This window comes from Larus michahellis, chromosome 4 (genome assembly GCF_964199755.1).
Source record: "Larus michahellis chromosome 4, bLarMic1.1, whole genome shotgun sequence".
NCBI classification, from domain to species: Eukaryota; Metazoa; Chordata; class Aves; order Charadriiformes; family Laridae; genus Larus; species Larus michahellis.
This window is the reverse complement of record NC_133899.1, coordinates 25,008,560-25,024,883: the sequence shown is the minus strand read 5'-3', so window position 1 is coordinate 25,024,883 and position 16,324 is coordinate 25,008,560. Positions and strand designations below refer to the sequence as shown.

General features: G+C 58.4%; 1 protein-coding gene across 10 annotated transcripts in view; it reads right to left on the bottom strand.

The window, feature by feature from the left end:
* The window catches only part of NIN (ninein), a 63,370-nt gene extending 50,251 nt beyond the window's left edge, over positions 1–13,119 (bottom strand). For 8 of the 10 annotated variants that reach the window (XR_012586584.1, XR_012586586.1, XR_012586585.1 and 5 more), the window contains exons 1-2: positions 12,774–12,840; positions 5,710–5,913 (exon numbers count right to left, since the gene is read on the bottom strand). Coding sequence is in view for 6 of the 10 variants with exons in the window: in XM_074583558.1 (XP_074439659.1) it covers positions 5,710–5,892 (183 nt within the window). In the remaining 4 variants the exon portion in view is untranslated. Of the gene's footprint in view, positions 1–5,709; positions 5,914–9,464; positions 9,618–12,773; positions 12,841–12,995 lie in introns of those variants that run through there. The other 2 variants (XM_074583560.1, XM_074583559.1) reach the window with 2 other exon arrangements.
* Between the last annotated feature and the right edge of the window lie 3,205 nt (positions 13,120–16,324).

Sequence of the window (16,324 nt, the reverse complement as noted above, 5' to 3'; positions counted from 1 at the left end):
TACCACTGGGGTTTTGGGTCTGGTTTCCCCCCCCACACACCCCTGCTTTTCCATCTGCGTGTTCCTGGAAAGCCTCCTGTCTCACCGCCACAGACAGTTGCTAAGGGGCTAGAGCATCCTTCGCAGCCGCGCCGGGGAATGCCAGCAATTCCAGCCACGGGGGACAGAAACCCGGGGACAGCTGGGGAAGCTATTTGACATGGGTGAGCAGCGAGGCAGAGCTGGCTGCTGCGATTTCTCCCGGCTAAATAAATGTTAGGAGAATTTTTAGCACTGAACAAGATCCTTCGTATTTAAAGGACCCACCGAGGTTGCTCTTGCAGGTCCGGTCGTTGCGAATCCGGCACAAAGGGCAGGAGCCGCAGTCAGAGGGGATTTTTAACACTGCTGGGGGAGGTCTGAAGTTTGCCAGCCTGTTTTTGGGGTCAAACCAGACCAAAAAAGAGAAACGTGCTCCCCAACAGGCTTGGGGACGACAGCGGAGCTGGGGGCTCAGCCACAAGCCCCCCCCCCCCCATGCAGGGATGAACCCTGATCCCCAGCTCGGGCGATACAAATCGCCGCCGTGGTTTTAAACACAGGCTCCCTGAGTAATTAAACAGTTAGAAATACATCCAGCAAAGAAACTTGTCAGGGATGCCTTCATCTGAATACTAATTGCTGCTGCCATTCGTTTCCAAGGGCTGGTGTACTTCAAAAGGACAGTTTACAGAGATAGGAGAATTTGCCTGATTAAAAAAAAACAAAAAAAGAACAAAAAAAACCTTGACATTTAGACTAAATGAGGATGAATAAAAGATGAGGGTGTTCGAATAACAGGTCCCCTTTCCCCATGGGATCTCTCGGCAAGGGAACGGTGACAACAGCCACGGGGACAGAGAGAGCCGGTCCCTCCGATGGGTGCTGGGGACAGGTTTGGACAGATCTCACAGCAGCAAGAAAATAAAATAAAAAAAAAAAGAAAAAACACAAAACAAAACCCACTTTGCATCACTCTTGCAAACACGTTGAATGAGAAGGTGGAGTAAAACCACCCGGGCAGGTGCGGGGAGCACCACTGCCCTGGACCCTGCCCTGCCTAACGAGCCCCGGAACTTGCGATTGCCAAGAAGCACTAATGAAGGGGAGGAAGGGAGCAGGGGGCTGAGCCCTCACTGCCGCAGCTGTGCGGGGGGACAGATGGCCCGGGTGCCGCAGCCACCCGGCGATTTTACCATGACCACCACGTCCAAAGGAACCCGGGGAAGATTAGACTGTGGGGCAGGGGGAGGCCATCCTCCAGCCTCCCCCCTCCCCGTGCCAGCGCAGCAGGATTTCGACATTTAAAATGCAAATCAGCAGCACAGAGACACACGGCGAGCGCTGGCACAGGCTCAGAAGGGTCCTGAAACGCTTCGGAGCAGCAGTTTGTACTCTACAGGTGTAGCCCAAGCTGGCAGAGGGAGGGATATTTCTTTTCAGGGAAACCTCTGGCCCATCCCGACACCAGACAACCAGGAAAACCAGCATCTGTTCGTGGTGCGCATTTGACATCGGATGCCGCATGCCTGTATGCGGCATGTCTGTACACCAAGGAGTACTTGGAGAAATGCAACTGTTCAAAGCGAAGCTGTGCTCAGGTCCAAGCCCGGCAGGCAGCCTGCGGGACAGCAAAGCCACAAATGCTGTAATATCTCGCATTTTAAAGAAAGCAATCCTTCACCACCGCTCCCCAGCGGTGCCCCCGCTCTGTATCTCCATCCGGTTTAAATGCCAGTGGGCATGCAGGGGGGATGTTCACCCCCAGGAGATATTGAGCAAATGATGCTCACGGCATCCAGCACCCGCCATGTCCGTCCTCAGTATCCAGACGCCCCCAGCACCCATCTGCTGTGATAGAAGGGCACGGTCCTGCCAGGAAAGCCCATGCCATGGAGGCTGTGGGCTCCCCGCAAGCACGAGGGGCACTTCCAGGGATGTGACAGCCCATGTGGGCAGGTACAAGTCTGCAGCAACAGCCTTTGGCTTTCGCTTAGAGAACATTCCCAGCAAAAGAATGGGCTCAAAGCACCATCCGCTTCTGGGAAGTAGCCCCAGACACTGAAGCCAACCCAAGAAATTCTTTATGATGAGGGTGGTGAGCCCCTGGCCCAGGTTGCCCAGAGAAGCTGTGGCTGCCCCATCCCTGGAGGTGTTCAAGGCCAGGCTGGACGGGGCTTGGAGCAACCTGGTCTGGTGGGAGGTGTCCCTGCCCGGGGCAGGGGTTGGAACGAGATTATCTTTAAAGGTCCCTTCCAACCCAAACCCATTCTGTGATTCTATGATAAAAACAGTGTTGGGGTGTTTAAAGTTTAACGCTCTTTTCAATGGGGTCGATTAATTTTGGAAGCACCAACTTGTGCATCCGCTCACAGGATTCTCAAACAGCAACCCGAGGGCTGATCCAAACCATCCCGAACACGCAGAGTTTGGGAGGCAGCGGCGGGGCGCATGCTCGTGTCCCCCCCCGCCCGCCCCAGATCAGGGACAGGACACACATCCCTGCAAACCCCACAGGGAGACCAGGGCCCTGCGCACCACTGGGGGCACGTTAAGCCCCCGGTGAGGAGAGTTTTCCCAGAACGAGTAAATCAGAGGCAAACAAGACTAACATGCTGCACAGACGCAGCCAGCCCAGCCTCCCCACGGTAATCGGGGACCAACCAAGCTGCCAGCTGCTGAGCAACCCCAGCACCTTTGAGAAATCTCGATGCCGGCTTTAAAGCAAGTTTCCTATGAAGCTGTGACTTATTAGCACTAGAAAGAGAGCACGCATGTGCCAAGCTACCTGCTGCTTCGTGCTGTTTGTCCCTGCAATGCAAAGCAGGAGCCTGAAAATCCCTGTCTCTCTGGGGCAGACCAACATCGGTGGCTCCTTCCACCTCCCTTCGCCTTGATCTTGGACTGGAGTCCTGTTCCCAAAGCCCTGGCCTGCCTGCAAACTCCTTCCAGCAGCAGCCAGAAGGTTGCAGAGGGAAATAATCAAGGTGGGGAAGACATAGGGCAACTTTGCAACCAAGTCTCCTCCTGGGATGTAAAAAGCCACTGGGCATTAAGGGGAGCAGCGTCACAGGGGGCTCGGAGGGGGTATATTTGCAAGAGGTGACCAACCAAAGCACGGAAAGAAGCTGATGAGCGAAACCCCATGCTGCAGTGTCCTCGCTGCGGGATTGCTAATGCCTTAGCAAGGTGAAACCTGAACTCCCCGTCCTTGCTCAAGGACAGCCACCAAGGACGGTCCTTGCGCGGGGTCCGGAGGTGCCCGACTTACCCCCAACCCTGCAAATTGTCTAACCACAGCCCCCGTGTGCTGCTGCCATGGTGTCCCCAGGATAGCTAATTAAACTGCCTCTTGGAGGCCGGGCGAGAAAGGCATGCATCCTCTCAAGTGCGAGAGGGCCCGGGGGAACAGCCTTCCCAAGGAATCCCAGGAATTGCTGTGAGCATCGCCTCCGCACGCAATCGCATGAGAAGAGCGGTTTCTGGGATGGTTTGGCTCTGCTGGGGCAGGATTTCCACCCCCCTGAGCCAGACCCCAGAGATAACGTGTACCCATTAATCCCCAAAGCATTGCACAGAGGGAGGCAGCACGCGTGGCCCCTGGCAGGGACGTCAGCTCAGCTCCCACTCCAACCCAGCATCCCCATCCCGCCACATTCATCCCCCCGGAGCGCAGCCCCTGGCACAAAAGCCAAGCACGTGGCCCACTGAGGAATCACCCCTCGGCAGACAAAACGCGTCCCCCCCTCCCTGCCCCTACCCCGGTGCCCTCCCATAAATCCCGGCCCCTGGAAGCGCAGGGAACAAAGGCTGCTCCCGCCGCCCGGAGGGACCATCTGCGGCAAGGAGCCGACGGGGCAGGTGCAAGAAGCTGGCGCTCGGGGAGCAACGTGTTTGCTGCTATTCTCCCGACGAGCTCCCTTGGAAACCCAGAGGATTCGAGAGCTATTAAATCAGGCTCGCGCTTAGACATGGGCCATTGCCGCTGCTAACGAGCACAAATGCTGGGGAGACAGGAGGAAACGCAGGAGACAAAGATCATCCTGACGTTCGAGTCGCAGGTTGGAAGCGAGAACCGTCCCCGAAGACAAAGGGAGGCAACGAAATAAAAATGCTCCTCGGGATGCCTCCTGCCCTGGGCTGGAGCTCCTGGCTGGAACATAGCATTGTCTAGGTTGGAAGGGACCTTTCAGATTGAGTCCAACCGTCACCAAGGTTGGACAGGAACAGGGCGAGCATGACCCGGCACTCGGGATGCTTTAGCAGGGAATTTTTGGTGCCACCGGGCTGAGCGTTACTGCCTTGAACTTGGCTTTTCAGCCACTCTGAGCAGGCCACAGGGTTGAGCTCTGCTGCTTTAGCCTTGGCCACCTGTGACCACCACACCTTTAGTCCTGCTCTTCCTTTCCCTCTATCCCACCACCCCGCGAGTGGCAAAAGCCAGATAAGAGCATCCGAGCAGCGGGAGCTCAAGACGGACGAGCAGCACGGAGTCTCCAGTGCTGGAGCAAATGCCACACTGCAATTCCCAAAGGTCAGAAACCTCCGGCTGGATCCGTCCGTCTGCTGTCAGCAGAAGAGCTATGTCCCAGGGGGAGGTGAGGAAGAGGAGGCTTTGCTCGTTAAAGGAATTATTTCATTACGTGAAAACTGCAGCCTGATAGGAAATTGGAGTCGGGACGGCTGCTTAGCTCATGTCTACGGAGAGCCCTGGCCGCCCTGCTCTGCGTTTTCTGATTTTAATGAGCAGTGATGGGATTTCAGGGTGATTTTAAGGAAGCATCTGATGCAATCCGAGCACAGCGTGCTGGGAAGGAGGTAACGCAGGAGCACAAGGACATCCATGCTGAACACAGAGGTCTCCCAAAGGGCGAGCAGCTTTTGCTCAACACCCTGGCATTTAACGCTAGAAACGTACAACCACAACTGGAAAAATCTCTTTGGAAAACGCGATGTGCTCACCCACCACAGCTCCCCTCCACAGGGACGCTGCAGCCCCGCAGAAGGAATGAGACATTTGTCCCCAAAAACCTATTCCGGGTGGGTCTGTGAGAAGATCAGCAGCGTGTGGACACTGACACCAGGTAACGTGGACGAAGGCGGCACAGCCAGCGACGGCTGGAGTCAGACAATATTCTCTACTTTAGAGAAGCGTGCAGGGCTGCGTGCGGCCCCACCAGTTTAACTACAGCTTAAGCCAAGGTAAATCACAGGCTCGAGCCCTGGCTTTAGGTCCCCATCACACCCCAAGCACCCGGGGAGCTGGTTTGGGGGAACACGACCCAGGCCATAGGTGGCACTACCAGGTGTTGAGGGACACGTGTGCTGTGTGAGCCAGCGTGGGCTCAGCCGAGCATCGGTGTGAGGGCATCCTGGATGCTAGGAAAACATGCCCGGCATCAGCGCAGTGCCAGCTGAGGGTGAAGTGGCGGTTTCTGAGAGTTTCGGGCTGCCTCCAGTCAGGGAGGACACAGCGAGAAGCAGTTTCCTTCCCCGTTATCACTCTTAAAACCCGCCCTGCGCCCACTCTGAACAGAACAACAGACCTCGTCAGTCCCGCAGCCCCAGGGATGTTGGATACTCACACATGACAGACATCCAGCCTCTTTCCGTCACCCTCTCGCACACACACAGCCCAGCACTGCCTTGATCCCAAGCCCCGGACCAACCCCGCCATCGCCCCAGCCTTACCCTGCCTAGGAGGTTGCCTTGGAGGAGGGTCTGCTGCAGCGCCGGGGCCACCTCCTCCAGGTGCAGCATGTGGCAGAGGTCGGTGAGCTCCTCCTGCCCCAGGGACCCTGTGCCCGTGCTGTCGAAGCTGTCGAAGAGCTCCTTGAGGCGAGCTTCATACTGGTCCTGCTCAGCTTCATCCATCCCATAGCCTGCCACGCTCACCTGCGGGGAGAGACGGGGACAGTAAGCATCAACCGCAGCAGGGCACGCCGAGGCGGAAAAACCCCAAGGGCTGGGGGTGCAGGGACAGCCCACCAGGCTCTTTGGTGCGGTTTTTGTTCACATGAAGTGAGCCTGGTTGCTCTGCCACCCCCTCCCTCCAGCCTCTCGTGTCCCACTTGGTGAAGCCACAAGTCACACAGCAGAAAGACCAAAGGAAAAAAAAAAAAAAGCTGCAGAGCCAAACCTTCAGGGTGGGGAAAGCCCAGGCAGGGACAGCCCCAGGTGGCACGTCCCTACCTGCCACCTTGTACTGGCTCCACAAGCAGCTCACTTGGCTCAGCTGGAGCAGCTGAGGTGCTGCAGGGGAAAATTGTTCCCTTGAGCTCTGCTGGTTCCCAGGTGTTGCAGGTGATGCTTTGCCCACCCTTAGCAAGAACACAAACAACCCCTTATGAAATTCAATGAGGGCAAGTGTAGGGTGCTGCACCTGGGGAGGAATAACCCCCTGCACCAGGACAGGTTGGGGGTGACCTGCTGGAAAGAGACCTGGGAGTCCTGGTGGACAACAGGATGACCATGAGCCAGCAGTGTGCCCTCATGGCCAAGAAGGCCAATGGCATCCTGGGGGGCATCAAGAAGAGTGTGGCCAGCAGGTGGAGGGAGGTCATCCTCCCCCTCTGCTCTGCCCTGGTGAGGCCACACCTGGAGTGCTGTGTCCAGTTCTGGGCTCTCCAGTTCAAGAGGGACAGGGAACTGCTGGAGAGGGTGCAGCAAAGGGCTACCAAGATGCTGAGGGGACTGGAACACCTCCCTTTTGGAGAAAGACTGAGGGATTTGGGTCTCTTCAGTCTGGAAAAAAGATGGCTGAGGGGGGACCTGATCAACACTTATAAACACTTAAAGGATGGCTGTCAGGAGGATGGGGCCATACTCTTCCCAGTGGTGCCTGGAGACAGGACAAGAGGTAATGGGCACAAACCTGAGCATAGGAAGTTCCACCTAAACATGAGGAGGAACTTCTTTCCTTTGAGGGTGGCAGAGCCCTGGCATAGGCTGCCCAGAGAGGTGGTGGAGTCTCCAACTCTGGAGACATTCCAAACCTGCCTGGACACATTCCTGTGCAACCTGCTCTGGGTGACCCTGCTCTGGCAGGGGGTTGGACTAGATGATCTCCAGAGGTCCCTTCCAACCCTATGATTCTATAAACCACCTTGGCAGCAACAGCCCACCAGCAGCAGGGAGCAAAGCGTGGGGCTGTGCCTGCACTGGGGACAGCAGAAGACCCCAACCGCTGCCTCTCCCCCCACCCAGCCACCGTGCACACCCCCCTTCATGAACCAAACCCACATCCCTGTGCCAAATATGCTCCTTTTGATGCTGGCCTGGCTGCAGGGAGACCCAGGTACCACCAGCCCTGTTGATGCCGGCGTGCAGCATCTCTGCTTTCCTCCACAGCCCTGGCACAAAGCCGCACGGTGCCCTGTGCCTGGGGATGACACGTCCCCGCTGGGTCACTGCCCTCCTTTAGGTACTTCAGGTCAAACCCCCTCTGAAGGCAGACGCATTTGGCAGGGGACATCGCTAAGGTGGCAGCAAACCCAGCGCTGGCGCAGAGCTGACCCCAGCAAAGAAAGCCCAGGTGGTTTCCCCACCACTTGCCCGAGGGATTCATCTTCCTCTCCAGGCCAACAATTTTTCATCTCTCCCATCCCAGCGCTATTCAGAGCATTGCAGCCCCCAGAATTGTTTCGGCAGGGGAGCAGGGAGGCAAATTTCTTGTCTGAAATGAAGGATTTGGCTGGCAGCCTGGCTGCAGGGCTCCCCGCCGTCTCAGGGCCACAGCAGCATAACCCAGTGCAATGACACCACAGGGGGACATGCCACCACCCCAGGGGGCACAACAGGCACCACAGCCGTCATCGCCAGGACGCGCCAAATGGCAATGGCATTGTAGGGACCTGATGCCCCAAGGACACAATCCCAGGACGCTCAGTCAGCCTCAGAGCATCCCCCATCTCCATGTGAATTTTGTTGTCCCCACACCGCTGCAGGTTGTCTCAGCCAGATTTCCCAAGGTGTGTGTGTGTGGGGTCCTATCCAAACCCCCTCGCCATCCAGCCCTGCTACGGAGCAGCCACCTCCCCTCCTGGCTCTCGGCATCGCCGCCTGCGGACAGATATCCCAGAACAGGCGGAGCTGCCCCAAATGCACGGTGCACCCCGATCTCAGGCCCCTGCCCACCACCGCGGCCTCAAGGACCACTCTGATCTCCAAGAGCCATCACGAGCCACCACACCAGCTCGCGCAAGCGCCCCGCGGCAGAGGGACCATCAGAAAAGCCTGTCCCACCAACGCAGCTGGGTAACTGGGAAACCTCTGGCCGGGGCAGACACTGCAGCAGCCGTGTCCTTGATTTCTCTGGCCGCAGGATGCAGATGCCAACGCGGAGCAGCATCGGGCTCCCGCGCCTGCCGAGGGATGCGGGGCCGGTGCCAAGCAGGGTCCACGGGACAGAAATAGCCCAGCCCGGCCGTCCTTCCTCCCGCGCTGACACTGATAAGGACATCGCCAGACCTCTCGAGAGAACGGACGCAATCCCTCCCCATCCCCACATCGCTCTACCTGAGTTTCATATCCTCAGTGCCCCCTGGGTTGTTTTTCCCATCCCCCCAGATGCTTCTTGAGCTGCTTTAGCAAAGAACGAAGCGCTGCTGCGGGGAGGAGCGAGGGTGCAGAAGCGTTTGCCTTCAACCCGGGGTGCAACGGAGGAGTCAGCACCCGAAAACTCAGGTGCCTGCAAGCAGAAGGAAGGCAGCGAACTAGTTCCCTGGTTCTCATGCCAAAAACCCCCATTTCCCACCCGCGCCCCTGGTCCAGCACACACAGATGGTGGCTGGTGCCGGGTACCAGCATGGGGAGAGCCCTGCACACCCCGGCAGCCCCAAAACTCACAGCCAAGCCCACAGCAAAGGCGACTCCGACCTGTGGGAGCTCCCCAGGCATCTTTGAGCTTCTTATCTTCAGGGTCAGCCACCTCCTGCCCCCCCCCTCCCCTCCCCCCGAGGCCTCTCCAGCACCCGACCCTCCTTCCACACCACCAGAACCAGTTCCCCCAGTCAGACAGCACAGAGAGCTAAATGCCACCTCCCAACGTGTCCCCTAGCACCCGGAGTATTGGAGTCAAACCCCCCCTCTCAGTGCCATACCACCAGGCAGCCCCAAAAACTTACCCCCGATGAGTCTGGATGGGCTGAGGGAGGAGGCACCGGGGAGCCCATAAAACCAGCAAGAAAAATATGATCCCCAAAGGAGAGGAGCATCGGGTGCGTGGTCCCTGCCCGGGGCCAGCCCTGCCCTACAGCCCGGGGGAGGTTTTGGTGAGGGACCGTAGCTCTGGTGGCCTCGCATGTCCCCACAGCGAGGGATGGTGGGGGCTCACCGGACTCCGCACCAGCTCAGTGAGAACCAGCCACCCCCACGCAGCCCAGGGAGGGGATTTCGTGCTTTCCAGCATAAAAAGCACCAGAAATAAAGAAAGAAGGCAACGCTACCTGCAAGTCAGTCAACGATGGCGAGCTGCCGGCAGCGAGGCGATCCCGCACGCATCCTGCACAACCTCCATCTTAGGAAGCCAGCTCCGGCACGCAGCCGGCTGCGCAAGGTGACCCAAGATGCCTACTCCCGGCTGAATTATTCAGCAAGCGCTTGGAGAGAAGAGGGGGGGCTGGGGGGGGGAAATAAAACCAAAAAAAAAAACCAAAAACCCACACAACAACAAACCAAACCCTCCTACCTGACGAGCTCGCCAGGCTGCCTGGCATCACCCAGCAGTCAAAATAATGAGGTCAGTGGCATCAGGGACCCGGGGCGCAGAGCCACCCTCGGCAGCCGGGGTCGGGGATGGGAGACTGACAGCAGAGAAAGGGAGAAGAGGGGAGGAGGAGGAGGAGGAGGAGAGAGAAAACACAAGAGGCACACAAAGCCCAAATTAAACCCCAGCCTTTCATCTCCACTCCAGATGGGCCAGCAGCTGAGATGCAGGAGGGCGGCCCAGAGCTGGCAGGATAATGATGGGGGGGGGGGAAACGGGGGGGCAGCAGCTGAGCAGGGGCTCCCCCGTCCCCTGTGAGGAGAGGGGCCATTCCCCGCATCGGGCACCACTGTGTTCAGATTTATAGCCATCCTTCTGTGTCAAGTCCCCCAGAATGACCGGCTTGAGCCGAGAGCGCAGAAAAGTGTGGGTTCAGAACAACTTGGAGAGTCGCCACCACATTAGTCTGATTTCTCTTCTCCCTACAACAAGCCCTGGGAAGCAAAGCGCTCCGGGATGATGAGAAGAGGAAGTTTTCACCGGCGTTTCTTTCCTTCCTTTAAATCCACCCCCGCTTGAGAGCCAGATAACCTTCACAGCGCACAATGTAGAGGCCTGATATGACTAAATTCTCAGCTAAATTTAACTCAAACAATATAGGCTTAAATAGTAATTACCGCTTCGCATATTAATTGCCTGGAATCAATATTAACCTCCAAGCTTTAGCCTCAAACTAATGAAGACATAGATTACCTGGTCAATCAATAGCACCATCAAGTAAAAACACTATAATTAGCACAATGCCTTTTTTTTTTGGGGGGGTGCAAAACAGTATAAATGCAAACAGGGCGTTTGCTGCTGCGCAGCGGCACAAGGTGGAGGTTTCGGGAATGCTCTGCCCGGATGCCCCCATGGGGTGCATCACCAGCCTCCCCTCTTCAGGGCTATGGGCTACGCCGCCTCCGTCCCAACCTCCGCAGAAGGTTGGTGGTGACCTCCAGCAAGTCATCTCCTTCGAGGGACAGCAAGGAGAATGTTGCTTTCAACGCTGCTCTTGATTGCCTCGACCCAAAGGAGGGCCAGGCAATTAGCAACGTGTAAGCATCATGTGGCCATCGCCAAAACACCAGCACCCGCTCCTCGAGACGTAGGGTCCACCCCACGCTGAAGGGCAAGGCCACGCATGGGCAGGTTAAAAGCAACATGCCCTTCCCTCCATGCTTGGGACAACCAGGACTATGTGAATACAGCCAGCAAAAACCACCAGGACCCTGGTTTTTAATGGCAGGGTTTATAACGAGATGCTCAGCAGCCACTGAAACCAGCCCCTCGAGCCCTGGCTGCAAAGCCAGAGCTGGGGTTGTCTCATCTAACTCGTTATCTCCTTTCCCTAATGAACCACCTCATCCATGGCAGCTGTGGCTAAGCTGCCACAATTCGCTGCGGACACCCCCAAACCCCCACGCCACTCCCCGTGTCAGGGCGATTTCTGAGCTCAGCCCACCCCAGAACACCTTTGGGCCTCAAAGGGTCCCACCGAGAAACCAAAGGGAAGGGGTTGAGGGGGAACCCATAAGGACAATGAAGCACCCAAATATCAGTAAATCACTTGACAGCACGCCCGGCTCTTCAAGGGTCACCACCAAAGTCAGCTTTACAGCTGGCGGTTCCTCCTCCCCATTGAGCACGGTCATAATTTCTGCAGCCCAGCTGCTTTGCACCTCAATGCCACCTCTCCCCGTGTTCCCCAAAACACCACCAAACCCTCCCAAATTGGCAGAGAAAGAGAGATCCTGTTAACCAAGCTCCGCTCCAGCTTAGCCAAGCAGCGATGGCATATAAAGCGCTATAAATTTATGTAAAGTGCTTCAAAAGCAGCGCAGCATTTTGAATATTCACGCCACCCCAGTATTTGCATTGTAATAGGGCTTTTCAACCCGCAGCCTTCCCCTCAATAAGGAAAAACAAAGCGCCCATCTGTTTTGATTTTGCAAATCGGGCAGGAGTCGGGCTGCAATAACTCGGGGAGCCCTGGGTGCGATAAAGCCCAAGGTAGAGGCACAAAGCTGATTATTTCAGAAGTAAACAAAGCGAGGCGGCAATTTATCCAGCGACGCCTCGCGCGCCGGGAAAGAAGGGATGCGGTAATTCCCGCGGAGCTCGGCCCTGCGCCGGCACGGATAAACGCCGGCCGTGCTGAATCACGGCGATAACGCCACGCATCCATCGCGCCGCGGGGACCCTCTTGCCGTCACCCCCGCTTCGAGGAGCGAGTGAGGACGACGGGCAGGATACAGGCACCCACCCAAACTGACACCCACTTGCATGGCAAACCCCCCAGTGCACCCAGCTCCGGTGGCTGAGCCTCCAGGGCTGCGGATTCGGGTTTTCTTGGCTCATCCCGGATGCACCAGACCGAGGTGACGGGCCCACGGTCTGCAACCAGACAGCAGATGCTGTCTGCCACCCTGGTGACAGCAAGGACTTGACCAATGACAAAACAACTGCTGTTATTAATTCCTCCAGCCCCAGCCTGCTGCTTCCTCAACTCGGCTGCTCCAGAACCTGCTCCAGCCCCCACATTTGGAGTATCTCACTGGGGATGGGACAGGGATGGGGTTGCCCTTGGCAGGGGGGCAAGCAGCACCCAGCAGCACTCACCCTGCCAGCCCGCTGCCACCAGCGGACACTTTTTCACAGGCTGCCCCCTCCCCATGCAGACACCCCTCAGCACCCCAAAACCCTCACCGCACCCTCTGGCTACAAGATTTCACCCCCCCCGCCCCAGCATCCCACTTCCTCCAGCATCCTCCCGCTTCTTCCAGCGCCCTCTTCCTCCTCTCCAGCATCTCCTGCTTCCTCCAGCACCCTCTTCCTCCTCTCCAGCATCTCCTGCTTCCTCCAGCACCCTCTTCCTCCTCTCCAGCATCTTCCCCTTCATCCAGCATCCCCCTCTTCCTCCTCTCTAGCACCCCCCCCAGCACCCCCTTTCCTCCAGCATCCCGCTCCTCCTCTCCAGCCCCCCCCCCAGCTTCCTCCGCGCACCCACCTCTCCGGCTGCGCCCCGTCCCTGCCGCCCCGCACACGCGGCCGCCCGCACCGGGAAGGGGCGGGCTGCGCCCGGGCACCGCCCGCGGAGGAGGGACCGGCGGCGGCCTCAGCCTCTCCACCCCCACCCCCGTCCTCCCCGGTAATTCCTCCCCCCCCCCCCCGCCCTCTCTGCCTCCCCGCGGTGCTCGGTGCTGCATCCCCGTTCCCCTGCGGGGCTCACCCGGCGCGGCTGCCGGTGCGGCGGAGCGTCGCGTCGCGGAGCGTTGCGGGACCGGGGGAGGCGCCGCGTTCAAATGCGGCGGCGTTTATTGGGCCGCGGCTCGGGGGCGGCCCCGGGGGTGCGGGGGCGGCCCCGGGGCGGGGGCGACGGGAGGCCTTTGTGCGGCGGGGCCCCGCTGGCACCGCCCGGGACCGCCCCCCGACCGGCGGCGGCAGCAGCGGCCGCACAGCTGCGTGGGGACCGCCACGCTGTCCCGCACCCCCGGTGGCACCACAGTGGTCCCCGCCATCCCGCACCCCAGGGTGGCATCACCCCGGCTCCCCACCGTCCCTCACCCCAGGGTGGCATCACCCCGGCTTCCCACCATCCTGCATCCCACGGTGGCATCACCCCGGCTCCCCACCATCCCTCACCCCAGGGTGGCATCACTCTGGTCCCCAGCTGTCCTGTCCCCCGGGTGGCATCACCTTGGTTCCCACCATCCCACACCCCAGGGTGGCATCACCCCAGCTCCCTGCTGTCCTGTCCCCTTGGTGGCACCACCGTGGTTCTCATCATCCCGTACCCAGGGTGGCATCACCCCGGCTCCACACTGTCCTGCACCCCAAGGTGGCATCACCCCAGCTCCCCACTGTCCTGCGCCCCAGGTGGCATCACCTTGGTTTTCACCACCCTGCACCCCAGGGTGGCATCACTCTGGCTACCCACTGTCCTGTCCTCTCTGTGGCATCACCTTGGTTCCCACCCTCCTGCATCCCAGGGTGGTATCACCCTGGCTCCCCACTGTCCTGCACCCCTAGGGACATGGCCCTGCAGCGCCTCATCGTCCCAAAAAAACAATGGCACATCACCTGGGCTGCCTCATGCTGGAAGGTCATGGCACCATGTCACCTCACTGTTCCCCGCCCTGGGGACATGACACCTTGTCTCCCTGCCATGCCAGGGCCTGCAGGGTCGGCATCCCCCCGGGGTCTCCTTGTGTCACCCATGCTGTGCCCTGTGGCACCCAGCCCCTCCACCCGCCCCTCCATCCATGGTGGTTCAGCACACTGACCCGCCTGTGCCCCCCACTTGCTTTGGGGGGGACACAAGCGGGGACAACCCTGTGTCCCATGAGCCGTCCCGCAGTGGGGCTCCGGGGCGCTGACACAGCGACCACGGGCCTCAGCAAAACTCAAACCCTCACTTAAACCTCGTCAGCCCTCATTAGAGGCTGGAGCTCAGCACCAGCAGGCGTGGGCTGAGCAGCAGGGAGCCGGCTGTCCCTGAGGGTTGTGGCTTGTGGATTCTCTGGTGGCTAATAAAGGGTTCAGCTCACACTGCAATCTGCTTTCGCACAATTGCATGGGCTTATTTTGCTTCTTTTTGCAAAAACACTGGGGACATCATAACTTTTAAGCCTTCTTCCCTTTTTTAAGGCAACTCAAATTGCCCTGCAGGTTCAAAGTATTTATGGGGAAGGAGCAAGGGAAACACGAAAGCGGCGCAGCACGGGCTCGCAGCAGGTTGTGTAAGCCTTGCTTTGAGAGGAAACCGGGCTTAAAACCCCACGAGCTCCTGCAGCGGGGACACAGGGCGGTTTGCCACGGGGTCCCACAGGCTGTGAAGGGGACACCCGGGACACCACACGGGAGCTAAAAAGCATAATAAAATATTTATCCCGTTGCAGCAGCTGGGGTAGCTGGGCTGCCCGAGTGCACCGGCTTGGCGTGTCACTGCCGGCTGCCACGGTGCCAGCACCAGGGACATGGGACATGGCAGAGCAGGTCCCCCAGTGCCAAGCAAAGCCCCGTCCAGGGACAGGGCCATGTCCCTGTAATGACGGAGACGAGGAAAGGTGACTTTAAAGGGAAGGGGGCCTTAGCGAGAGGCTTTGCTGGACAGATGTTACAGCCACGGCTTTGTGCCGGGGAGGGCTTTTTGTTTGGGTTTTTAACATTTGCCATTTTTCTCTGCCGCTTTCTTCTGTTCTGACACTTGCTGAGGGTTTTTCTTTCTTTTCTTTCTCTCTCTCTCTCTCTTTCCGCCTTTGCCGTTTCAGCCCTGGTTCAAACACTTTTTCACCGTGCATTATGCCGAACTCGAAACCATCTGGTGCTTTGTTTTGTTGCGAGCCCGGCGAGTGCCAGGACCTTTATCCCTCTTCACCCTCCTCCTCGCCGCTGTCTCGCTAATCCAAGCGACAGCCCCCAAAAAATCTCCGCCATCACCCAACAAAGCCACCCTGGCGTGTGTTTGCATGCGTGCAGGCAGACGGGCGATGGGGACAGGCAGCACACCGGGTGTCCCCGTGTCCCCAGCCAGCCCAGGGGGGACGCACAGACCCCCGTCAGTGCCAGGCTGTACCACCGCCATGCAAATTCCTGACTCATTTTTAGGACCGGCTGTTAGCACAGGCATCCTGATTTTATTTTTTCCCCCCTTTTTTCCTCCCCCCGCAGGAGGAAAACATATTTATAGGAGCCGCGGAGCCCCGCCAGACAGGGAGCCTGCCAGCCTATTTTCAGAGCCCCCTTCCACAAGCAGCTGTGTTTTGAGGCCAGCATTTGCAGCGAGCGCCTTGAGAGCCACCTCGGGGGAAAGAAACCTTTGCTCGCCCCACACCGTCACGTGCGACACATGCCACACGAAAAAAAATAATAAATAAGGGGCATGTGGGAAAAAAAAAATCCGTGACGGCTGGACGTGAGCTGCCTCCCCCGGCCCGGACGGACCCAGAGCCACGGGGGCTGGCACGGAGCCACCTGAAAAAGGGGGTCAGCAGCCGCGGGCGCCTGCGCAGGAGGTGGGTGACCCCTCTGCGAGGCCATGGGTGCCCCCACCCTGAAGAAACACCCTCCCGGCCCGGCTCTCGCTCCCCGTCACGCTTTCCTTCCCATTTTCCCCACACAATGGGGTGCTTTGTTCTGCCAGGGCGAGGGAAGGTCCGGCCACGGCCCTGGGAGCCCGTGGAGGGGGGGAGCCAAGAGCTGCTCCTGCCCTCCAGGGGTCCCTTCCCACCTCACTGTGCTGGGTGAGACACCCTTCGCCCCAGCCTCCTGCCGGGCCAGGGGACAGCAAAAAAAAAAAAAAAAAAAAAAAAAAAAAAATTAGCAAAACAGACTATGAAACCGTCAGCAAAAAAATAAACAAAGGGGGCATTTAGGAAAAGACGCGGTAGGAAAAAACAGCTGGAAGCCTCCCCGCCTCCCAGCCGGTGCGGGGAGAAGTTTGGAAGGAAATAAGCCGAAAGTTCGATTTTTTTTTTTTTTTAATTAATTATTTTTTTTGCATAAAACAATGGCGGTGCCGTGCCTCCTCCGGCTGTGGCTCATTGCTGCCATCGCACG